Source organism: Pipra filicauda, unplaced genomic scaffold (genome assembly GCF_003945595.2).
Source record: "Pipra filicauda isolate LSUMZ 115617 unplaced genomic scaffold, ASM394559v2 scaffold560_size303775_pilon, whole genome shotgun sequence".
NCBI lineage: Eukaryota > Metazoa > Chordata > Aves > Passeriformes > Pipridae > Pipra > Pipra filicauda.
In genome coordinates, this window is record NW_024104710.1 from 108,688 (window position 1) to 135,098 (window position 26,411).

General features: G+C 40.4%; 1 protein-coding gene across 3 annotated transcripts in view; it reads left to right on the forward strand.

Moving 5' to 3' along the window:
- Window positions 1–3,253: 3,253 nt before the first annotated feature.
- TLE1 (TLE family member 1, transcriptional corepressor) overlaps window positions 3,254–26,411 on the forward strand; it is an 81,224-nt gene continuing 58,066 nt past the window's right edge. Inside the window, exons 1-5 of one of the 3 annotated variants that reach the window (XM_027734316.2) lie at window positions 3,254–4,541; window positions 5,155–5,255; window positions 6,834–6,897; window positions 6,991–7,035; window positions 25,718–25,780. In XM_027734316.2, coding sequence (XP_027590117.1) covers window positions 4,518–4,541; window positions 5,155–5,255; window positions 6,834–6,897; window positions 6,991–7,035; window positions 25,718–25,780 — 297 coding nt within the window. In that variant the 5' untranslated portion in view covers window positions 3,254–4,517. The remainder of the gene's footprint in view (window positions 4,542–5,154; window positions 5,256–6,833; window positions 6,898–6,990; window positions 7,036–25,717; window positions 25,781–26,411) is intronic. The other 2 variants (XM_027734318.2, XM_027734320.2) reach the window with 2 other exon arrangements.

The following is a 26,411-nucleotide window of genomic DNA, read 5'->3' on the forward strand; positions in this document are numbered from 1 at the left end:
CCATTTTTTTCTCTATTTCACCTGTGCCATACTGCCATTAAAAAAAACCCCAAAAAATCAAAACCAACACAAAACCAAAACAAAACCAAATAAAACAACCCCCACTCCCCATGCATTTATGCATGTTACTTTTTCAGCTGAAAATCCAATGGTCTCTCAATCTAAAACTTTGAAAGCATAACATCTATTGAATTCTAGAATTCTTTTCTCCATTGACTTGCTCTCACAACACAGGGAGTACAGCAGTGGGACAACTCACATATTTGCTAAATCGTTTACCGCCCACCTGCAGCTCCTAGTGATTAACATCATCAACATTTTTGTTATATGTGCCAGTTTGCAAGAAGTTAAAAAATATTGCTTGTAAATAGTACTTGAACAGTGAAAGGAAAAAAAATATACTACATTAAACAGAACATCATTTACCTAAAGAACAGACACTACATCTGAAACCCTTTCAGTACATTTAACCTACATTTTGGAACCAATGTGGTTTTGTTTTTTTTTCACTCAAAGCTCCAACTGCTTCCAGAGCGAGTTTTCAGTACATAGCCAATGTAGGATTAGGCCCTTTCCTATATGAGGTGGGAACACCACACTAAAATGTTTACAGTAAATACCAACTGATTTTAAACAACAGAGTTAAATGGATGATTCAACAGAATGATTGGGGGTTAAATACTGAAGGCAATCTTTTTATTGTACTTTTAAAACATCAGACAGAGGTTTAAAAAGAATTATTTTTATCCCAGTTTGAGAATTGTGTAGAGTATGTACAGTACTGTGGCATAACGATCTGGTATAAAATGCTACCTTCAGTTGAACACATCTCTTTACAACATGCTTAGCCATATTTTGCCCTGCCTTTCTGTGGTGTAAATAGTGAGTACCGCCATGGAATGAGGACGTTTAGTTTTCTGGAATTAATCCAGATTTGTACCCATCTAAAAAAAAGGAAATTCTTGGGCTCTAATCAGCCAATGATGATGCATTATAAATAAGTTAAATATTAGATCATGTTGGTTATTATTTATACTAAATAATATCAGTGGTTCTTATTTGAAAAAAAAAAATCACATTTGATTTTGCTCCTGCTTGTACAGCTCTTCTATCGCAATTACAATGGGTAAGATTCAAAATGCTTTTAAGTGTCTGATTCCAGAATCTAAGTAGGTTAAAAGCACTTGCCAATAAAAATCAGGAAAACAGAGTTTTTTATTTCTTTTAAAACATGCCTTGGACATTTTAATGTTGACACATACAGGTTACAAGACATTTAAATTTTCATGTAGTGAGCAATTTAAAAAAAAAAAAGAAAAAGCTTGTGTTTCAAAACACACTGTTGTTTTAATGTCATATCTGTCAATATCTCATTAACAACTTGTGCAAGCAGGTTAAGCAAAGTACAGGGAAAGTTAGGTAAGTGTCACATTATTGCAGACTCCATAGCTACTAGGTACACACACAAAGTATATAATCATAGTTTGCATTTTTATGGCATCTTTCATCTGAAGATCTAAGTACTTAATTAAGTAATTAAGTTTTCCATTGCCATGAACAGAGCACTGAGCTGGCTTGTCCAAGACAACAAAGGAAGAGCTGGGAACAGAATGCAAGATTTTTAGCTTTGCTAATGGAGGCGGAACACCAGATAAGTTTACATTCCTGTCCTGGGAACCACAAACTATCAAAGGTCACTATCAAGGGTATTTTGCCTCATCTCTTAAAAACCATTAAAAGCCCACATATTTATTTATTGTTCCCAAAGAGGTATGCACATATTCATCATACATACAAACACAAACACACACAGATATGTACACCCATAGGTACAGACATCATTATATGTAGACATATACACACACGCAGACACGTGCACTGAGACATCAGTGCTCACTGTCAAAACTCCACAGTCCTGGAATGAAGTTCAAACTTTTCACTGCAGAAGACTGAGGCAGTTTCATTCTTTTTTCTTTTTTGTTGTTTCCATGTAAAACTGGGAATACTCTAGTATGGAAATTATCACTCTGAATGGGTAAAGCTGTACCTTGATATTGGAAAACATCAAATTTCCTATCAAATTTTAAACACAGACTGCTCTTTTATTAAGATACAATTCTAAGTAAGTAACCTGTATGTAGTAAACATTAGTGGGCAATTGCAAGAAAATGCAGATTATAACATTACCCTTACTGCATTTAAATGATGCGATTCAACATTTTAAGACCTCTTTTTAGGTAGCACACAATACACTAACAGCACAAGTACATCTTAAGGCACTGTTTTAAGTCCAAGGGTACCAGTATTCCACACTTCATTGTGGAAATCTGCTATGAATAAGGTGCTCGCTAACAAAGGATATGCTTTGGAGTTTACTTTCCACTGCAAGCAGTGTGACCATTTGTCATCTCCTCAACAATCACACACAGTCTGTGGAATTTGTTCGATCCTCATCTATCTCAAGTGGGCCTATATACCATTTACAACAGCCAAGTTCTTGACAGCTTTCCTCTGTCGGGCCTCCTTAGGAAGCAGCCAGAAGGACAACTTCAGTTCGACCAGAGGGTCATTTCCACCTGCCATGCCCCGAGCCACGCAAGCACGCGCAAGGCTTCATCCTTCCTCCCGGCGTTTTCCGCGGCGCACTCGGCAGGTGCCACAGCGCCGCCGATGTCGCCGGGGAACGAGGCGGGGCCGCGTGCCCGCCCCGAGGACCGCGCGGGTTCCGGGGACGGGGCGGCTCGGCGCCTTCCCTGAAGGCACAGGACGCCGCTGGACGCGGGCCGGGCTGGGAATGCGCGGGACCATCGCCGCGCGGAACCCCCGCGGGGCGCGGGGCGGCTCCGCTCACACGGCAGCGACCCCATCACCAGCACAGGCCAGGCGCGCGCAGGCGCCGCGCCCACGGCCCGCCGGTAGCCCCACCCGCGCGGGTCCCCCACGTTACCTTGATGGACAGCTCGGCCTCTCCACTCTCCTTCCCGCCGACCTTCCCCGCCCCCCGCAGCGCCGCGCGCCCCGCGCCCTCCCATTGGCCAGCGCGGAGCGCTCCCGCCGCTCCGCCAGAAAACGGCTTCCAGCCAAAGCCGAGAGGCGGCGGGACTCTGGCTCTCGCCATTGGCCCGCGGCGCCGCGTCCCGTCACGGGCCCACGTTGGCGACGGGGCCGGCGATTGGGCGGATGGCCCTCCGCGCCGCGGCGTGGGCGGGGCCGTGGGCTGGGTAGCCGGCGGAGTGTGAAACCGCGTGCTAATGTAAGCGGTGCGCGCAGAGCCGCGCTGCTCTCCTGCCTCGCCCGCGCATTGCCTTCCGCTGGCGCGGAGGGGACGGAGGGAAAGAAGCCGGTGGCGTTCCCGTCCGCTCGGGTTGAGATTTTTTTCAGCCGGCGAGAACTTTATTCCGGGTCGGCGAGGAGCTGCAGGGCAGCGCGGAAGAGGGGGAAGATGAGGATGATGCTACTGATGATGTCGCCGCGATGTACCGCGCTCGTCGGGCTCTCATGAGGCGCGCAGCTCCCAGATGCGCTGCCGCCCGAAGAAGGCTGCATTGGTGCCGTTACACGAACGAGCTTCCCGTCTGATTTAGCCCTAATACGGACGCTTCCATCTTTTTTTTCCTTCTTTTATTTTTTTTTCTTCCCCGGACGGGGTTGTTTCCTTGGACGATCGGGCCAGCGGGCATCTTGAGGGGTTTGTTTTCCTTTTGTCCTAGGGACTTGTCTGCAACCAACGGAAGAGCCTGTGCTGCGTGTGTGGTATCCCTTCCTTTGCCCTCCCGCGTTTCGTGCATGTCCTACTGGAGCTGCTCCGATCGGGAACGGCTGTGCGGAGCCCCCGCCCGCCCCCTTCCTCCACCTCCTGCCTTTCTCCCTTGTTCATCGCTCTCTGTGGTGCCGATGACCTGGCCTCTGCGTCGACGCCCGGGAGCAGCGCGTCCCTCCCCGGAGACTTTTTCTGTCCCTCTTGGCTTGCGACGGTCCCGCCGCTGACACTGCGTCCCGCTTCCTCTGGCTGGATTTTCCCCTTTTGACAAGGGGCAGAAGTGGGGAGAGGGGTCGCCTCCGCTCTGGGGTTTCCGGGCTTACAGTCTCATCGGCCACTTGTGAGTCCGTGAGGCGGATTATTCGCTCCCGCAGCGGGGCGGCTGCGGCCCCCCTCCAGCCTCGTAAGGTCCCGTCCCGCCGTACCCGGGCGCTGCGGGCGCCGCCCGCCGGTCGAAGCGCCGCCGAAGGAGCGCGGAGCGGTGGTGACTGTCCCGAGCGCGGCCCGTCCGCCTCTCCCGGCAACCCCCAGCCTTCCCGAGAACGACAACAACAAAGGACGCCGCGGCCTGAGGATGTTCCCGCGGCGGGGGTACTGAGCGGCGCCTCGCCCCACTCCTGCCCGCGGCGGCAGAGGGAAGGGGGCCGGCGGGTGTCGCCGCCCCTGTCCCCTCGGCGCACCAGGTGTGAAGCCGGGGCAGGCGGGGAATCTCGCCGCGAGAACTGCGCTGCGAGGGAGCCCCGCCGCGGCCGGAGCCATGTTCCCCCAGAGCCGGCACCCCGTAAGTACGGCCCGGGCCGCCGCTCCGCGGGGCGAGGGCGCGGGGCGAGAGCCGGACGGTCCGGGGCGTAACTTCGGCTCCCTAGTCCGGCTGGAGGTAGGGATTTGTGTAGAAGGCGCCCTCACAAGTTCATCCCCTCCTAAGAGGAGCGGCGCATCCTGCCTGCAGGAGCGGCCGGGAACGGGACGTGCCCACTCCCCTTCTTGTTTCGTGGGCAACTTACTTGTCCTGGTAATGGCGGCAGGGAATCGCCGCCGGGCCGGGCAGCATCCGCCGAACGCGGCCCCCGGGATGGGGCTGGCTGTGCCTCCGCAGCAGGGTCGGCGGTGAGGAGCGGGCACGCCCCGCTTTGGTGTAGACGGCGGCGGCAGGAGCGGGTGGGTCGGAGCCGAAGCGGCTCCAGGAGCGCGGTTAAGCTCGACCCCTGCTTCACATATGAGGGATGGGAAGGTGGGTAACCAGTGCGCAGCGCCCCGGGGCGGGGGCAGGCTGGGTGCTCCCTCCATCCCTCCGGCCCGGCCGCGGTGGAAAGTGCCGCCCCCTCCTCCCCGCGGGGCAGCCGCACTCTGACTGAACGTGCATCTCTCTCCTGTGCCGGCCGCCACCGCGCCAGACCTCGCACCAGGCTGCGGGACAGCCTTTCAAATTCACTATCCCGGAGTCGCTGGACCGCATCAAGGAAGAGTTCCAGTTCCTCCAGGCGCAGTACCACAGGTGAGCGCCCGCGGGCCGCCCCGGGACCAGGGGTTACTGCTCCGTGCCAGGCCAGGCGCGGGGGCTGCACAGAACGGGCGCGTCCAGGCGGTGGCGTGTGGCGTCGCGGCTGAGCCCCGCCGAGGGACCCGGGCAGGGCGGGGAGAGGCGGCGCGGGCAGCCCCGGCCGCGGCGCTACCAGGGGATGCCGGGGGGACGGGGCGCGCAAGGGGGCCCGCCCTGCCCTGCGCGTGCCTGCCCGCTGGTGTGCTGGGCGGGTAGCTGCCGAAGGGGTGTGGTGTCGGAGCTGGTGTTCAGCATCTGTAGGCATAAAAAAATAAAACAGCGTTTGTTAGGAATTCTTATGAGAAGGGGTCATTTCAGTATATCGAGTGAGGGCCTGTGCAGATTTTGTGGCACAGCGCGTTAAGGAGGCTACTTCTCATGTTTGCTTATTTGTGTGTGGTGTTAATGGAAAGATTAATAAAACGGCAACGTCGCGTGCTCAAAGAGCCAGGGAGAACTGTTAAAGCGCACAAGTACTTTGAGCAGTAACACAAACTTGACGTGAATCCATGGAAGCGGTGGGATTGCGCTCCTCGTTGCTGTGCTGGCCTTCAGAAGTTCTTGGTGGGTGTGTATTTGCTGCTGAGGTCCCTGCAAAGATTTAGGGTATGGATTCTTTCATAGCCTGGGCAACTGGCGTTAAGGAGCACTAATCTACCTTAATTTTGTACCTAACGTGCACCTGCAATATTTGGAGAGAAGTAAAAACTTTGCAGGTTTCCCAGTTAGAAATCTTCCTTTACCTATAAACTGTAGTCTTATCAAAAGTCATTAACTTGTCTAAACCATTTGTTACTTAAGAAATACAATGTAAACTATAAGCATTAATTATCATAGTTGAAAGTCAGAAATGCTGGCTTGCACAGGAACTGTTCTGTAGGATGCTAACTAGTATCGTAAAAAAAACCAAAACCAAACAGTTTGACAGAAAACAAAGGGAATATTGAGGCCCTCAGTGAAAGTAGAATTATACCCTTGTTTGTGATGAGATATGCAGGTGCTGAATGTGACTTGCTTTTGTTTATGGAAACAAAAATCAAAAAGAAACTTGGTTGGAAATGGTAGTCAGAGTTACCGATTTTTCAAGCTGTGGGCAAGGTAACATTTGCTAGAATGTACTTAAGGTAAGAATTATCCTCAAGTTGTAATTGTAAAAGTGAATGGTGTTGCTCGGCAGTAATTACTAAACATGTGTACAAAGAAATACCTCTGTCTTATCCATTTTATTCCTGAGAAGTATTTTGGAGAAATTCAGTTCCTTGGAAGTGGTAGTACTTAATAGCAGCTCTTTGTCAAAGCATGAAGAATGGATATGTTTAGGTTCTGGAGACAGTTTGGGCCTCATACAGCACCCATGTAATGACTTATAAATTCCCTCTTCAGCCTTTGTATTTAAAGTATGAAATAAGGTTTTCTATCTGTCAGTTAGTTATGAGGTTTTTTTAATTAGAAGCTTTTGCCAAAATACAAATAGAGTGGGTACGTATCAAAACAAATGGCCTAAGTTACATTAAAGTGTGATCTGTTTTGTAGCCTTAAATTGGAATGTGAGAAACTGGCAAGCGAAAAGACAGAAATGCAGAGGCATTATGTGATGGTAAGTGTATTTGTTTTATCTTTATTTCAGTAAATATCTCCTAATACAATGTAAATCAGCATAAGAAAATAATGTATGCTCATTTATTTGCAGTATTATGAAATGTCGTATGGATTAAACATTGAAATGCACAAGCAGGTAAGGCATTTTGTTTTCTAAACCGCAAAATCAGCAGTTTCTCCAGTGCATTTAAATGTAGCTGTGCTGTTTATGTTCAGATGACGGTATCATATGTCTGAATCAATAGCCTAATTTGTAGCTGTGATTAGTAAAACTTTGCCTGCCTCCTCTCAAATGTGGTGTAGATTAGGATGAGCAACAAGGCCTTTATGGTAGTGGTCCTGAAAGACACTGGCATAAGTAGGAAGGGTCTTGTGTCTGTGGTTTTAAAAATATAATTCAGTACTTTACAAATTTAGGGTTTTTTTTAGGGGGGATTGTTTTTCTTTTGTTAGTGGTAGAGACTCTGATATGTAGAACTGATCTTATGCATGTGCAGCATATATTGTGATAGTTGCTTAAATCCTTGCCATATAAAGGTATGAAGAGATTAGTGACTTGGAAAGCTCTAGTTATGACTATGAGTTTGCAAGTTCCCATAAAATTCACACTTATGGCCACTATAATGGTGAATAAAAAGAGTATTGAACTGGAACAAGACACTAAGGACCTCATAAGAGAAGAAAAGCTAAATGATTGCTCAGCCCAGAGGACCCTCAATTGAGTAGTCATTGTCTGCCAAATAAAGCATTAATGGCAGTGTGTAAGTATTCTGTAGATATGCTGACATTCACTTTTTCATCAAGATGCTAGTACAATAAGTCTTTCAGAAATCGATGGCCTCTTAAAAAAATTATCATTAGATGAAGTTGCACAGTTGGACACATTTCAGTGTGCAACAATACAATTCTTTCTTGATGTGTATGCGCTATTTCATCTAAAACTCTTTGTTTCATTAAATTAAAGAGCATGGCTGACCGGCTAGGGCACAGCGAAGAAATTGATTAGTTCAGGCTTCAGATCTTCAGTATATTCAAAGACATTCATTAAGCAAGTGAATTGCAGAATTGAATTTTGCTTTTGTAACTCTGAACTCTTTGATTTTGTTTTGTTTTGTTTTGTTTTCCTCTAAAAATATTATGTTTGGAAAGGTGACATTGTAATTCCATGATAACTTTCTGTCTGCAAAACAGGGTAGGTATTCTTTTGGTTTTTGGAGGTACACTTTTTTCAATGCAAAATGCCATTAAAAGAAGAAGTATTATGACAACCTCATTTTTTTTTAAAGTAGTGAGCCAAATAGGTAGATGAAACAGCTATTGTAGTGTTTGGCTTGTTGTCTGTTGTAGCTTAACTAATTTTTTGTCTTGTGTTTTAGAACAGTGTCAGTTTTTCTGTGTGGTGACTTTTCCTGGCTTTGTTATTTGAAGATTTTTTTCTTGGATTTATTCTCCTTAACAACTTCTTGGCGCACAGTAACCTGTGAGAAAGCCAACATCTGTATAGGAAGCCCATTGGCTGCAAAATGGATGGTATTTTCAGAAGATATTTGAAGAAAATGTGTTGCTTCAGTCAATGCATTAGGAATTAACTTTAGATAAAATCAATTAAACCCACAAGATCAAAGTGTGTGAGAACTGAGGTTTCCACTTTGACCTGAACATATGTGTATTGTAAGGATTTAATGTTCTCTGTGTATGGCAACTATAATTATGTACCCGTTATGCAATGATACTTTGAAAGCTTATAAGATTTATGACAGAGCATTATACCGGTGTCGGTTCTAGTTGGGGAGAGTAGTGCATGCTTGCTCTGTTTGCTGTTAAGAAAAGAATAAGCTTTTTAATGCATAAGTGCATTTCTCTGCATATGAGTCTCAGATACTGTTCTTTTACGTGTTAAGTAATTCTAATTTTGGTAAAAGTACCACCTTTATATTAAAGACTCTTGATTTAGATGCCTGCAGTGAGGATGCCAAATGGTGTTGCAGTTCAGTATGTAGGTGGTCTCAGATTACAGGAAATGAAAAAAAGCCTAACAATGACATTCTTCTGAATTTCCACAGCTAACTATGAGTTCTGAGGAGGCTTTTGACAGATAGTAATCATAATTCTTATTAACTGGTGATGTCTACCCCCAAGGGTGTAGCCAGGCTCAAATTGATGCTTTTTGCTGGCTGATCACCAGCGTGGCCTAAGTGCTCGTTATGTTGTAGAGAGGGCCTTTGGAGCTCTCATTACATTTGACAGGAATTCTCTCTAGGGGAAAACTGGGCATTAGCTAGACTCCTGACAGGCTGAAATTATTCCTGCTTTATGGCTTATAACCAAATGCTAGCAAGGCATCATCAGGGGACACGAAAAATTGTCATTTCTGACAACATCTTTGTTACTGGAAAATGCAGTGATGGGGAAACTTTCCGCTGAACAAGCTTTAACATCTTTAAGGCTTGCCTCCTATTTGGATGTTGCACTTGCTCTGTGTGAAGCCCTTCAGACTGCTTGGGGTGCTGTTTGAAAAACAAAAAATTACACTGCAGCACTGTTTATTTATGGAGTGTGGTGTTACATCACTGTTAAAGTCATTTAAATATAATGAAGTAGTTGCAATTAGCCTGCATATAGAAATGAAAAGGTTAAGTTCTTGTATTGATACAGTTGCGTCAGCAGTTCCCTCTTCATTTAATGTAGTTATCTATTATCATTTGACTAAAATAGAGTTAGTCAGGACTTGAATGTTATTATAAACAGACCTAACTGAGGTGAACTTTCCACAAGCAGCTGTAGTGGCAGAGCTTTCCACTTGAATATGTTTCATTTAAGTTCAGAAATGGCCATGGTAAGGCTTCCCTCCCAACTTTTAGCTTTGGCACTTTGTGGTGTTTAATTGCAAAACTCAATGCTTAAATGAAGGTGCTGCTGCATTTCAACCTGCTGGCTGAACGGTGACCAGGAAATAATCTTTTGACATATTCATGGCCGGTTTGTATTTGGATTTGTTTGTTTGCTTGTCTTGTTTTCATCTTGTTTCTGTGTGGGTTTTTAAACTTATTAAAGAATTTCAAAGATTAGTTCTTAAGAGGATGTTGTGTGTGGACACTTCCACTGTTTTCTTAGAAATTATTTTAAGGTGAACCGGAAACAAGCACCTGAGGATTAGTTTAATTAGATGTAAGTTGATTTAGACATTATTTTCATATGTGTCAAGAAGACAGAATGAATAAGAATGTTTGGTGTGGTCTTAAGTTTCTTTTCAGTGTTACACTGTCCAAGGGAGATTTTTTCCCCACTGTGACATCTGTGTCTGGCAAAGCAGGTAAATCAACTGCTAGCGCCAAGAGGTAGAGTTGCTTGGGTGTTAAAAATCCTGCTGCACTTAGAGTTGCTGCCCTTGGCTCTTAGGGCAGTGCATCTTTATTTTCACCAGCTCTGCCTGTCATCTTATGTCCTAAGTCAGGAGATAAGTTTTCCTGTACATTTAGTGCCTAGATTGTTGAGGTGCAAGATTATCTTTTGTTTACTGCCAGGCAGCCAAAGAAAAAATAATTCATCAGTGCTGAACCAGCTGACAGACTTAGAAACTTTTATGGTGTCTGGGTTTCTGCTATCCCAACAGTTGCAGAAAGGTTTCCTGCTCTTTGGGTGGGTTATTTTGATCTCTCTGACCTGCCTGGAGGCAGACCTGTCATTCAGTACCTTGTCTGTTGTAGAAAAGTACACAAACTCCAAAGCTGCATTGTGTTAACCAGTTGTACAAGAGTTAAATGTCTGTTTTAGCCTGGACTGTTTTGCGTAATCATTTCTAACACTTTACATCAAAGGATAGAATCTTCTAATGATATCTCATTAGAACATCAGTCTTCAGGAGTGGGTTAAAAGGAGGGAATTAAGGAGCTTAGTTATCTCTATACAGCTTCTGAGTAGGATGGCTATGCTGTTGAAAGGGATTTAAAGATAAGTTTTTTTTTTTCTGTTGTGGTTTAATTGGAAAGAAAAATTCCTTAAGGTTTTGGTGGTGTGCAGTGAATGTTTCAAGAGCATTTTACAGTTGGCATGGCCACATAAGACATGCAAAACCTGATTTTATTTAAAAGAGATAATGGTAGGGTTGATTGTTACACAGTATTTTTCACTCAAAAAATTGTACTTATTCTACAAATATTTGTTTTCTAAATGAGTACAGTTGTGTCGGAAGTGCAACCATTTCAACTACAACTAGAGTTGCCAATTTGAAAGGGGAGAAAAGACTGGAGTGGTGACCTCAACTTTCATGACTTTTGAACCATGTTTCAAGCTCAAGGCCAGCATTATTTTGAAGGAATTATCTGACAGATTCAGGGCACTGTGAAATACGTCTTCACGCAGCTTTTAGATAACCGTGTTGTCAGACACCATCTATTATGTCAACTCCATATACAACTTAATTCAAAAGCGTGTCACAGTACAAACACTGTACATATATTAAATACTGCCTGATCATCTCTCATTTTAGACTTGGTCTGCCAGATTTCAGGTTCCTCAGAGAGCCCTAGAGGGAGAGAGGAAATGTATTCCTATCAGCTACATTGTTAAACTTCTATTGCATTGCTGGAACTTGCATTGCTGCATGTCTTGTTGATGTACTTTGTGCATCTATTTAAGTGGAGGGAAGAAAAAAAAAAAGCCCTGGTAATTTTTGGGGTAAGAAGAAGAGTAAGAGGGAAGATGCTGTGTGAATGTGCAGTACCCTTCCGTCACAACATAATCTATGGGGAAAGCTTAACAGTTTTCCTTCTTGTGCTAGTTGTTACACCAAATCAAGCTGAGCATTTGAATTGCTTTTCTTCCTCTCTACTTAAGTGTTTATAACAAAGTGGTAAAATTGTAGCGTCTCTCATGCAAAATAGGATATTTTAGATATGATAGATCACCATTGGCACACAGTAAAAGCCTTTAAAAATAATTTTGGGTTTACTGGCACTTATAAGAAGACTGCATGGTACCTGTTACTTTAAAAAAGATAATGATTCTGAGTAGAACTAATGAAATTATATTTCCATTTAGGGATGTCTAATAGCAATTATGTCAAACGCTACTGTTTTAATCTTCTGCATCACACTTGTTAGTTGGACTCCGTAGGTATTTGAACAGTAGGAGTTGCTCACATAGTTCCTTGCCGGAAGTGGAAAAAGAAAGGTGGACAGGGAGAATTCAGGATTATTTCAGCTTTTGTTTGTAAAAAGAGCTAGTTAAACAGATTAGTCCTTGTGATTGCTTGTAGGCCATGGCTTTTAAAGTTTTTGCAAGTTTGTCCCATGTTCAACCTGAACTTGCAACCTGTGTTCTAGTGAATTTCTACCTTTAAAGTTTTTGTAGAGGTAATGTTGTGTGACATCTCAGGGCAACACTTTCTAGTGCCCTTACCATGAAGAATTTTATCCTTCACCAACTGGGAGTTTGCCTTTCTGCACTGGTGACCATTGCCTGCCTTTTATTCTTCTACTGTGCACTTCTAAGAAGAAGCTGACTTAGTCTTCTCCATAATCACCTCTTTGTCAGCAATGAGATCTCTCCCCTTAATCCTCCTCTTGAAGCTAATAAAATCTAACTTCTTCCTAGTGTGGTATGTGCTCTGGTTGCCTGATGATCTTACTGGTGTCACTTAGTGACTTGTTCCAGTTTAGCAACATCTGTTTCTTGCCAAAAAACGGGAACAGAAAGAGAATTATTTCAATTAGCCAGTTGGTTACAGTCATATTACTGCTTCCTAATGTGAGGTGTAGCCTTCAGCAGCACCAGGGTGTGAGGCTGATGTGTATTCAACTTGTTCTCCAGTACTCCTGTGCCCTCTTCTGCAAGACTGCTTTCTAATGTGATTCCACCCTTGCTGTGCTGGTGTGGGGAAGAGTTTGTCCAAGATGTAGTATAAACCCCAACCTTTGTTTGCTTTAAACCTGGTTTTCACTATCTTTATTTGATGGCCCTGGTTCCCAGAACAGAAGCTGTTGTTGCCTAGCTGCGTTTGCAATGGAGTTGAAGTGTTATACCTGTTGCAACTCTTCTAAGTTGACTCCTTTTCAGATTGGGCAGTCCCAGCCTAAACAGTTCTATGGCTTTCTTTGATCATCTTCCTTGCTTTTTACCTCAACCTTTTTAATTTTTAAGTTAGCCTTTTGAAATGAGGGGACTAGAACTGCATGCAGTTCTCTGGGTGCAGGTGAACCAGAGATTTATATTATCACAAACTTCTGTTTTCTGGATGTTTTTGTTTTCTTAATTTTTATTTTTATTTCTTTTTCAGTTAGGTTTCCAAGTTTTTGCTTTTGGCTACCATGAAATGCTGAACTGCTGGAGTTGCCTTTCACATTTGAGTTCTTGCTCATGAATGATAATTGTAAGCTCAGGAGCCATCATTTTACATGGCTAGGGATGTCTACTCCCAGCGGGTGTAAATTTAGATACAATTCTTTTCATTGCCCACTTAGATATAAAAGGTCTCTTTGCAGTTCTTCAGTCATTGCTTTTACTTTCTTATGGAACAGAGTGCTGTATTTCCATTTCCTTACAGCCTTCATATTTATTTTCTTTCTAATTCTTTTATGGAGCAAGTTTTCTTACTCACTGCTTGCTGTCTTTTCCAGGCTGTGCTGCTGATCATATTCATAAAAAAGTTTGCAGCAAAGGTTCCCATGAAACTCCACCAGTAAACTGTTTCTGGCATAGTGCTGGAGGTGATTGAAAAGTAGAAGAGCTTGCTGAAATTGAGTTTAATCTTAGCCAAACTCTGGTTTAAATCATGTTAGGCTTAAAAACCAGTTATCTCCTGAGGTTGTCTCTTTAAAAAAGAAGGCCTAGTGCTGCACTGATTTGGGTATTAGAAAAACAACCAAACAAAAAATCCCAACAAAACAAAAACTTAAAATACTACTACCTTATGAAATAATGCTATAAACCTTTTTCCATTCCAATTTCAATTGAAAGTATTGTGATTGTATTTCCAACCTGGAGAATTCAGTATTGTTTCCATAGGCTTGTATGAGTCTTGACACAGCATCAGAGTGGGCTGTTTGGATTTTTTTGATTTTAAGTGTTAAGTATTATTTCAGTTGTTAGAAAGCCTAGTTATAAAATGCACTTTCTAGTATGAGGAAATCAGTTCAGGAAATTAATCCATTTGGTAAGTTTCACTGAACTTTTTATAGTGATAGTATTCTGTGGCTAATGAGAAACTGCAGAATGTTTAAGAAGAGTCTCATCACTAATTGGGAATTGGCTAAGTTGCTCCCACCTTTTCTTTATGTTCTTCAGATGCGTGAACAAATTGGCAGTGATGATTAAATTAAAGATTAAAATTCTTTTAAGTGTTGGATAAGCTTTGTGTCAGGGCTGCTTAACTGAAAATATTCTGTGCTTTTTACATGATCCAAGAGCTAACTATCCTTTTTAACTATGTGACAACAAACCGAAAAACTGAGGTTAGTTTGTGTTTTGGTGTAAAACTTAGTTGGATTGGGGTTTTAGATTTTTTTTTTGTTCCTCTCCCCCAGCAGCATGGATGTTCTTTTTTTTCAGTTCAGTCTTTTTTATCTTGAAATTTCTGTTGAATCTTTTTGATGTTTGTGTAAACAATCGGTCAAAGCAACTTACTTGTAAGGCGACCAGTCAGTGTATTGACAAGAACAGACACAATAGAAAACTACATTAGGAGGTAAGCCATTGGGATTTGCAGTAAATATATTAGAGAACACAAGTGAATTGCCAATACTGCTTGTTTAGCAGTTTGCAAGGGCAATGGTAGTATGGATTTTTGAATTAAAAGGGAAAGACTGTTCTTTCTATGTGCTGGAACATCTAGTTTATGGCTGAGGATAAAATTGATTTACAGAACAAAATGCTGTCGTCTCTATTTGTGCCATTTTAAAGCCTTCTATGGATTAGCAAGCAAAAACAAAAGATAGCTTTCAGTTTTGGAGAAGGGGAGCAAGAATGGGTATGCTTGTTCAGCTGCATCTTAAGTCTATGAGAGAACCTGCTTTTGTTAGCTCAAGAAAAAGGAAGGAGATCTGAAACTGGGTAGGTTTTATGATCTGTGGAAATCTGCCTGTTTATGAATTTGTTTTTCAAGTGTTCTAAACCCCTTAATTGCTGTGTGCTCTCTACTTCATGGTATGATCATCTCAACTTTTTTAAGTATAGAAGTTGGAATTAAGTCCCTGGGGGGAAGGAATGAAAACCTCAAAATTTCTTAGGAAAAATAACTTAGAGAAAGATCATTCTTTTGCACTGTTGTCACAATAGTTTCCATTTACAACAAAATCTAATTTTTTTAAAAAAAAGCTAAAACATTTATTGCTGTTCAAATGTGAGTTTGTGTGTAAAGTCATGCAGAATTTCTGTTTTTGTTACTGGTTATAAGGTGTCCACTCATTACTTTGCATACAGCTAGCTGTGGCCTCAAATGATGAACATAAATTTCCAGTTAAGCAAATGCAAAATCTTTAACAAGATCTATGGGAAGCTTTTAGGTTATTTCTTTAAACTGAAATATGTACTGCAGAATCACATCACTAGTGCCTCTGTGTCCTCCTAGCAGAATCAGCTGTACCACTGTCATTGCTGATAGGGTGCTTGTCCTGTCTGTTAGCAAAGTCTTAACAGTAGTGTCAACTTGCAAGCTCTTTAGATTGCTTTTATGTCCTTGCTGTTGAAGTGCTTCTTCAGTTACAACTTCAGTCTTTTCTATTGCAGCTTCAGGTCTTTACTATGTGTTTTCTTCACCCTGAATAAGAAGGAGCACAAATCATTCCCCTACCTTCCAGAACTGTGTTCCATACCTTGAAAGTCGGGGGTTCATTCTCTAAATGTTGTTGCCCAGCTGAAGTACAGCGCAATATTCCAGGGGAAGGATGTGCAGTGCTGAATAGTGCAGAAGGTTTACTTAGTGTATGGCTTACTGTGGTGGCAGCCTTTTTTGCAACAGCATACTATTGACTTATGTTCAACTTCTGATGCGCTGTGACAGAGAGATTCCTTCCTAAGGCCCATTATTTCCTTTTCGTGTATGTTCCTTTTCTAGACGTGCTGTGGGCCTTTATCCCTGTCCTTCTTTTTACTTAGCAGTCCATTTTTCCATTCATTGTAAAGTGAGTTCTGAAGCTATTCTCCAGCGTATTCTGTCTTTCTCAGCTTGAAACTCTCTGCAAATTAAGGATTAGGGTAAATGAAGAGATCTTTTTGCCTGTTAGTGGGAAATACTGAAAAATGCTGGACCTATCATGCATGCAGAACTTCTTAATTTGAAGAAAAGAATTTCTCCATACACGGTTTAATAGTTAAGCAGTTTTGTCCATGTTCCTATGAAGTTTTAGATGGGCTGTGCTATTAGTGTTGCTCCTAATAGTGCTATGAATGTCAAATTCATATTGAAGATGTTGACATCGTCTGCCTCTTAGCCATAATTACTTTACCTTTTTTGACTTTGCATAATTCTGATGTTTACTGTTGAAAATTACTTCTGAACTGTGGTTTATCTCTCTTTTGCTTAAATCTTCATGAATAAGAGGCTTTTTAACGTCTGATTTGATGAATAGTAATTAAGCTCGAGTGTCTCTGCTCTTCTATTTGCCATTTTCTGCCTGCTAAGCACAGCTAGGCTCTGCCGTAGACTCCTGCCCTCTTGACTTTTGAGGTTCCACAAGGTGTCCACTAGGTGCTCAGTCTTCACTAATGTGCTTTTTGTATTTCATCAGACCTAGCCCATATGAAGATGTTTTACTTGGAACACTCTCACCTGTTACTTTGCTGTTTAAGCTGCAATGTTGAACTTCCATAACTAATAATATATATTAAGCGGTTTGTAATGAATCTTACATAGTTAAGATCCATGCGGAAAAGTACAGACTTCTGGCCTTCTTGGTGTTCCTTGACCATATCTTTCATTTTCTGATTGAGGGTATCAAACGTCTGACTATTCCAACGTGTAGGGCAGGAGCATTACTTAAGCTGTTTCTTTACTAGGGGCATATATGTGCCTGTGCTGTATATCTACAAGCCTGTATATGCCTCTCTGGACCTAGTTTCCATTTCATGTATGCTTTCCTGTTTGTCTGAAGTCAGTGAAGAATTTGGGATTTAGTCTCTTGGCACAATTCCATCCCTCCCATTTTTCCTCTGTCCCTTTTCTGTTTTCAGATCTTTTAACTGTCATTCATGTCCTTAATATTGTTTCAAAAAGATGTCCTTTCTCCAGATCCTATAAAGCCGATCTTACCAGTTGGCATTTGCTTTTCTCAAGTTCTACTAGCTTTTTCATTCTTTCTTCCTTTTATGATCATTATAAACTCAGCATTGATTGCAGTCTGCATAATTTTTTTTCTATTTGGACAGTTTCAATTAGCTCTTATGTATTAGAATGCAATTTAGATGATGTCTTTACTATTTTTTTCTATTCTGTAAGCAACAGACTATATATAAAAAATAATGAAATGGGTGAGAAACTTACTGTCATGTTCCCAAAGTTTTGCTGGAAGATTTGTGAATCTTTTCCCTACATGGTGAAAATATCCAATATTTTTGCCTTCCTTCCAAATCCTGTGTGATGGATAGTTCTGCTAGTTGCTATCAAAGGAGTTTTCAATCCTCTTACCTTGTTATTCCTTATTGTTCACTTGATGGTATCTGAAGCATTTATGTGAACACTATTTTAAAGCCTTTAATAATTTTTTCTGAATTGATAGATTTTTGAAACTGAGCACTGAATATGCTAAGCATTGTAAAATGGTGAAATTACATTTAAGATATAATAGTATATATGAGTGTACTAAGTGTAGTTTAGAAGTTATACATAAAGCACTGGTTATAGCGTATTGATTTTTTTCCCCCCACATTCCAGGCTTTTGTCTTAAAGTGTCTCTTTTGTTGGCTAGCATGCTTATTGTTCTAGTAAAGTCCCGATTTTACCACTACTATAGTCTTAGTTGAATGTTGATAAAGACTGGGAGTTTTGTTATTGATTTGAATACTGTAAATATACGTACTTGATTTGAGGAACTTTATGCTCTAATTTTTAGAAAGTCTGTGATTCCAGGTGCTTCTCCAGCTATCTAAAAGCTCTGACTTTCTAGTGCCATCCCAGTAAAATGACTCAGTATGGCAAGTGCTAAAAGGATATAGGCAGAATTTGGAATGTGACCTGTGGGAGGGAGAGCAAAATAGGAAGTAGTTTTAAAATAATGTCCTAAACTGAATGAAGAGTCAACAGGACTCTTTTCTGATAGGAGAGTAGCAGTTACAGATATATTGCTTTTTATGTCTCCTTTCACTTTCCATTCTCTTTGTCTCCTCACTGTTATTGTGTAGTGAGTTGTTGCTCAGTTGTCCGGAGTAAATGAAGTCCTTAATGTCCTCAAGGATAGTAGTGCAAAGCGTGCTGGATAATTTTGGAGACTCTGCTCTAAAGAGATAATTTTGGAGACTATACTATAGAGCATCACAACAGCACATGGGAATGTAATCCTGTGAGAAGAGGAGAACTCACGTGAGAGCTTATTATTTCTCCCAAAAACCTCTGCTCTCATCTTGGTTCTCCTGTGCTTTGGGCTCCTCTCCTACTGGATAGATGCCTCCTGCAAGTCTCTTTAACTCACTGGTATAGTGGTCTATTAAGCTGGCCCTTTCTCACCTTTTTATAGTAATTAGTTTTCTGCCTGACTAGTTGTTAAGTTGTTGGATAAGTCTCCAAATGTCTCCAGTGTGGTTCAGAGAAAGTGTGCCTCTGGAAGCAAGGGTGGGAAAGACCTCTTCTGGATTGGAGTCAGTCTGCGACTTGCTCAGTATCTCATGGAATCTAAATAGAAGTGGGAACTGCATGTGCTGGAAAACAGCTTGAAGGTAACACAAAGCTGTGTGCTCGTTTCAGAGATTTAAATAGTTCTGTGTGTATTGAAAGCTAGATTAGCATGGAAACTAAACAGCGGAACTAAAAATTTGGATAAACACACATTTGTAGTTGTGAGTGTCTGAGCAAGATGGGGTAAAGTTGGGTTAAAGGAGAAATGTGGTAAGTGTCCTGTTTAGCAAAGTTTAAGAAGACACTTGATATAGTCAAGATATGCGAAAGGAGCACTTTGAAATCCTGACAACAACTTCTTTGTTGCCTGTTGGCTTGGTTTCAACAGGATTTACAGCTGCAAATGGGATGGGCAGTTGTGTACAGTGGTTCATTAAGAGTTACACACAACCTCTCTCTATTATTGTAGAGCATTGAAATTAGACATCTGAAATATACCCAGTCCCTTTACAGATGAATGAGGTCCAAACCTGTAGTAGTTATTTGGCAAGTGTAGCTGTTGTCTTTCTTGTGCATCATATGTAGCTTATGTTTAAATGAATGTGACCTTTTTGTAATTTAAACTAACATCTAAGAAGATTCTGCAGTTTAGGAACTGAATTAAAACCCACTAATTTCACTTTGGAAACTATCTAGCATCCTGTGGCTTTATTATTTTGAGGTTTCATTCTGTTAATAGTTCTACTACTTCTTCCTCTCGCCATTTCCACTTGCAGTGTGGTGGTGGTTTTGTTTTTTCTTTTCATTGCTAAAGATTTTTCACGTCAGTCTTCTGGGATTTTAATATCATCATGTTGTGGGTGACAGATCTCACAATTAAAATGAATAGAACAAATGTGGAGCAGAGAGAAAGCTGTATTTGTTAATGATACGTCATGCTAAACTGGCAGTTTATGCCCAAAATAGAGAGATTGTTCCTGTCGCTGAAATGAATGCTACCCATTGCTGCTTGTCAGATTGAATATTAAGTATCTGTTGAGAATAAACCTTCCCATTCCTTCCTATGGGTGAGAATATTAGTGATAACAGAGTTTATAATTTAAAATATGGTTTGAAGGCCAACTTCCACAGTATGTTGCAGGACGGTTAATATGGTGGTACAGGGGAGATGAATGTGTCTACTTGTGTGAGTAGTCTGTTACTCAGGAGGCCTGTAAATTTCATTGGCTGCTGCAGTTCTTCTAGAATCATTGGATTTGAGAGCAGTAGAAAGATAAGATATCCGATTACCCAAATGATTTACAGGGTTAGCCAACGTTGTCATGGAGACGCGAGTTGGAACAAATTAAATTTCAAGCAATAAAATAATCTTAAAGCACGTCTGGGAACAAGAAAATTTGGCAATGGCACTTACCTGAATTGTGTCTTAGGTTGACACAACTGTTGTTTGACATTGATGTACTGTGGGGGCTTAAACTTTTAAATGGCATGTTGCCTTTTTTTTTCTTTTGCAGCCATTGCCAAAATGGAATGTAGTGTATTAATTTTAAATAAAGGGCATTCATAATATATGCATATCTCAGTGCTCACCCTGGATTCAATAACTCATGAACAGCAAAGTTCACAGAATGCTAGCTTTAATCATTTGAAGCTTTTGAGTGTTTAAATTTTGAGATTTAATTATAACTCCAACAGCACTTCATCCCAGTTCTTAGTGATGAATTTTTGGAAGTGCTACAGTTTTTCTGTAGCAAGTTCTAACAAAGGATGCAGAGAGCTAACCACAGTGAAATGTTTCTTTTTCTCCAGTTGCTCTGTGGGTATGTATGCTTTTTGTGGTGTTCAAAGATATATCTATCACAGAAAGAATAAAGGCTTCATCGTTTAAGTGTACTGCTTGTTTCAGCGATTTTGCCAGAAAAATGAAAATACTAGATAGGTAGTAAACTTAAGCACAAGATTAAAAAACACACATGCAGTTTCTTACTGCATTTCAAAAGTTTTGGGTATTTGAATGACTTCTGACTTGGAACAGGGATTAAAAAAAAATGGTCAAACATGTCCCATAAAGAGGGCTTTATCCACATGTCTATTAGATGAAAATTGGTCTAAGGTCAAGCCATTTGCAGCATTCTCATAGGCTTCGATTTTTCTTCCCATCCCACCACAGATAATCTCAAATGTGATTCAGTAATGACCAAAAGTGCAACATTGACCTTTACTCTCCAGTGGATTACTGTTACATGCTGTAAACGGCAGGAAGTCCGTTTTGTCTCTCCAGAAGGAGTTCAGCATTGTACTTGGCTTTCTATGTGTTGAAAGTGTAAACAGAAGCAGAGTGCTTAGGAATTACCTTCTAAATGTTTTGTGAGTGTGATTTGACAGTATATTAATTTCTGTGTATTAGAGACTGATTCTCTTGATTCTTTTGCATGAAAAGAATGAATTAGGTTGTGCTTTTTTGGTATCATCAGAACTTTAGGTTTTCTTGCTTTACGCTAATAGTGTTGCTCCTAAGCTATGTTTTTCTTCATTTAATTACAAATTTGATTCTAAAAATTGGTCAAAATAATAAAGTAAATACAAATGTAATAAATGAGAATGCAGAAACCCATCCTTAAGAACTGGTGATAGAGTGCTTTCAAATCTGATCTAACTTTGTGTTAATGGAACTTCAGTGCAAGAAAGAATAACAAGCTTTTGACATACAATGGACATTTTTAGCTGAGCATTGCTTTGTAAAATAAGGTCTGGACACCTTTGAGGAGTCTCAGCACTAATAATAGAGCAGCTGTTGCAGCACAACTGATTGCTGAAACTAGTTTGTTGTAAGACTTAATTTTTGCCTTAAATCACTCTGGATGCTATAGCCAAAATTACTACTGGGACGTGAATTGATATGGTATATTACTACTGGGAACATGTATTTGGAGCAAAACCAAAATTATTACTGTCGAAACCTCTGAAGCTGAAAGGTGATTAACTAATTTTCCTCAGAGAAAGTCTGCATTCTTCACTCAGAAGTGAGAATGCTGGTTCCCATAAGCTAGGGCTTCCAGCATTTATACTTACATACACATAGGTATTTATTATGGTGTGAAATAGTTTGGATACCTGTATTATACTTCCTTCTTTTCATTCCAGTGCAAAAATCTGTGCGTTCCAAGGAATCATGTTGATTTAAGTATATCTTATGTGGTGCTTTGGAAAGTACGGGCTGTCAAAATGCACAATTATCTGGAATAGACTATTGTAAAGGAAAACACTTCTATACTTTTTTCTAACAATGCAGAAGGAAAAAATTTGCAGTTATATATAAAAGCTTTCTTAACTGCTTAGTAAAATGCCTTATTTAAATAAGTACATTTAGTAACTAGTCTGGCTGCTTGGTTCTTTGTCATTATGTTAAGAATTCACTTTAGCAAGAGACAAACTTAAGTACAAACACTTGAGTTTGGCAATGGTTAGGTCAAAACATTTAAGTCCTTAACTAAATGGAACAGAGACAAAAAAAATTACATGAGTGAAGAGAAAAAAATCCATCAGCTCAACTTAATTTTACAAAATGCAGCTGTATTCCTTCATGTTAATTTTTAATGATACTTCAGAAAGGAGGGTAGCGCTTCAGTCAGGGATCTGACAAGCTTGTCATTTGCAAATAAATCAAAAGATAGTCATTACAACAGCAAGAACCATTGAATGATATAGTTTTGTTATTCTTTGATGGGCCCCACACTCAAGTTCTCTATTAAAAATGAATGTATTCAAGAGGTTCTGCATTAAGAACACAAACAATTAAGGGCACTTCAGATACTTTACTAAGAACTTCCATAGAGCTCTGAGGACTTTCATGAGAGATACAGGCTTCTGTAGTTTGCTTTACCGAGGAGCCAAAGAACATGGGTGATTAGTCATGTTTGTCTATGTTTGAGCAGCTTTCTGCAAAATTTCCTTTGTTTATTCATTCTTCTGACTTCTCTATATGTCTGGAGATCAGTAGTTAGATAATAGTTTTATTATATTGGGAGGCCTCTAGGAATAGGCGATAAGTACCTTTATTTTAAGACTCAGATTCATGAGCCCCAAATCCGGGGACTTACTCTAATGACACGAGTTACTGATGTCTAGTCTTGATTAACGAAACTCCTTGACTCTTTCAGAAAGGGGTTTTGTTTTCAAGAATGAATGTAGACACACACACATGCTTACACCTGTGTACTCAAAGGTATTTAATCTTAAAAGGTGAATGCTTTTTGAACAGTTAGATTTATATTCAAAGTAACAAATATTCCTTTTTCTCAATTCTGAAAACAATCTCTTGCAACTCTTGATTGGCAAGATGAGGTGAATTGTGCATTAAAACCTCACTTTCACAACTTACTAGACAACAAATATTTTTTAAGATGTTAGTGAATAAGAATAGTTTCTTACTAAACATTTGACGGCAGGAAACAGGAGATGTATGAAATTCCATAATGGATAAGTAATTTTAAGTACCTTATTTACATGTGTGAAATAATTCTAGTAAGCAGACTTTTGTTACGATGTTTAGAATAGCCTCTTCAGTGTAGATGTCTCTTAGCTGGCACCTGTAGCAGTGTCAAGAAATCTCAAAATAAACTTATTTTATGGCATGTTCATACAAATTTACCTAGCACTGTGGGTGAATTAAGGTTGCTGTTCGTATATGATCATCAATGATGTCTAGCTTTGGTAAAGACAAACTAAGAAGGATACTTTTTTTTCCTGTTCTGATATGAAGTCAGTCATGATAGTACTGAGACAATAATTTTAAAGTAAGAGTGACATGGAAAGGGTTCATTATGCCCTCTGTTTTAGAAAATAAATAAATAAAATCTAATTGAGCTGTGTTGGGACTGGTAATTATCACGTGATACTGCATTCTTTTGCTTACTTTGTGACGTGCGTGCTATGTTATTGCAGTGTTATTATAGTGAAGCTCAGATATTTGGGGAGAAAAACCCAGTAATGTGGACAACTTCCATGTTTTTATAGGGTTAGAATTTTTTCCTCTGACCTCCAATCAGGAAGTCTGGAGACACACTATCTTTAATGCTGCTGGTGCTTTTGGGAACGCACGCAGGATCACTCTTGAGGAGAAAAGACAATGCAGAAAGAATGATATCTTCCAGAATATACCAGCTAAGGAGTCTTTCTGCTGTGCCTTTTGCAACCGGACGTGCCTGTCTCGTATTGGCCTTTTTAGCCACCAGCGTGCTTGTAACAAACTGGGTAGAGACCTTCCTAAATCTTTGTTTTCAAAGCCTAGCCATGATGATGATGATGATTTTTCCTTACAGCGACAATAAGGATACTTATCTCAGAATAGGAAGACTTTTGTGTATGCCATACAGGCCAAAGAACTTTTCAGTAGACACCACTCACTAGTTTCTTACTTTATTCTTTTTCTTTCCTGTCTGTCATCTGCTATGATTATCCTGGCTTCTGTCTTGAAAAACAAAGGTAATCCAGTTGGTCTAGGGCAATTAACTCCTTGGATCCTAAACATCTTAGCTAAACATCAGCCAAACAGATTGCTATGAAACAGAATTGTTTTCCATAGCTGATTTACCTTGCTTTCTGGAGAGATATAGTAGGTGTGTGGAAAAATACCCTTTAGTACGTGTGCTTTTTTTTTCTTGTTAGTAGAGAAGCACCAACAGATTTAGTAATAGTTAAGTCTGATAACTGATAATAGTTAAGCTGGTAACTTCCTAGTATTGACTTTGCTAGTAGGTATGTAGTACTAGTACTACAGGTTAAATATGGAATTATGGATGTTTTATGGTCATGAAGCAGAATAGAAACAGACCACTGTGGTACTCTGTGAAATTATAGATGTTTAAGCTGATAATATATGTGTGTTCCCCTTGTTGCAGGGAGGAAAAGATTTACTCTAAAGTTGCTTCATTGTCCTTAGTTAAGGAAAACCTGTTTATTCTAGGAAGAAACTATCCCAGAACTGCAAAACTTCAGTAGTTGTGTCAAATACCAGTCTTTGGTCAGGTGGAGTGGTTCGTGTCAGAAAGTAGTGGTGTTTTACAAGTCTCACGAGTCTGGATGCTAGATGCTATCCTGTATTTTCCCAGTGTCTGTCAGAGGTCTGGAAAGAGGTGTTAAAGCTTGCTGACTTAGATCCTAAATCACCTGTATGCTGAGACATAAAAGGAGAGGGTGGCTTTTGTGTCCTAATTATTGTGTGACTGATCTATAAGGATCAACACATCAGTGTCTTCTAAAAAAACTCAGGATGATGGGAAAGTTCAGGACAAGGCTTGGCAGAAGATTTAGCAACATTTTAGTCTGACTTCTTTAAGCGAGTTTATCTTTGCTCAGGTTTAATACTTGTCATTTCATGGAAGGCCTAATGATTCGCAGCAGTGACCTCTTGTCTAACCCCTGGCAAACCAAGAAATATCTTTATGGATTAATGCTATTATTGACTATCACACTTTCTGGTCTAATTTTTTTCTTGTCTGCAATATTTTAATTCTCTTTCAATATGGATTTTTGAGGTCTGTACTTTTTGTCTCAGTTCTTCCTTAGTTCTGTTTTGGTATTTCTTTCATATGCCTGATGGTGTGTTTCTGTCAGTAAAATAATTTTACCTTCTAATAGGCAGATAAAATTGATCATGAAAGAAGTATTTTTCTTCTACGCCTGTTGCATTCATGTTATGCTGCTTGATAATTTGAGTAATAATAAATTTACCTTTTAAAAGGCTTTTACTGGGGCTTAATGGATTTCAAAAATGCTCTACTTGTTAATGAACTTTATACGAGGACCAGATTTGTGCCCAAATGTGTATACAGATTAGGTACTTTAGACATGGCAGATGTCCTAGAGTAGCTAACTAAATCTCTTTTCTCATCTGGTCTTATATATTAAGTATTTACATTTGCAGTAGTATGAAAAATGGGTATTTTTTTGTTACTTTTTTCGCTGTCTGAACTTAATATAGTCCTGCATACCAGCTAATGTATGTCAAAACCCCTAAAACACAGTTTTTAATCAAAATACTTTTCCTCTGTAGACAGAAATCGCCAAGAGATTGAATACAATTTGTGCACAAGTCATCCCATTTTTGTCTCAGGAAGTAAGTAAAACTGTTCAGCTGTTAAAGTGCAATTATGTTGTTTTTCTGTTTGCAAATTAGCTAGTTTTAAGATGTTAATTTCATCACAATACACAAGTGTAAGGAACATCTGTTAGAGCTGAAGTGTGCAAACCCCCTGCTAATTTGGTCTAACAAATCTGTGTTCAAACTGATGAGAATGGCTCAGCCTCATTCATTGCCTGAGGGAGAGTGGGAGTCTGTAAAATAGTACCAATACAAGAAAATGCTTTCATTTCTAATCATGGTGATTGCTTATTAGATATTCAGTTGTCAAACGTTTGCCTACTGAAATAAACATGCTTATCTTCTCTGTACAATTTGTATCAAACTTTAGCATTAGGGTGAGTATTTAGCTAGGATGCAAAACATTGTTTAAGGTTATAAACCTACATATGATCTGAATGACTGTGATTTTAGTGTATTGTGGGCAGCTGCTGTTATGTTTTGAAGCTTGTTATTTTCAAACTCTGCAGTTGATAGAGAGTGTTTTTTATTCTTGAGTTCAGCAAAGCTCTTTTCCATGTTTGAAATTTCGGTAAATTCTGTTGTGTGGGCACAGAGTATATAAATGTTAAAACTGACACTAGTGTGAAGTTGACATTATTGTCCT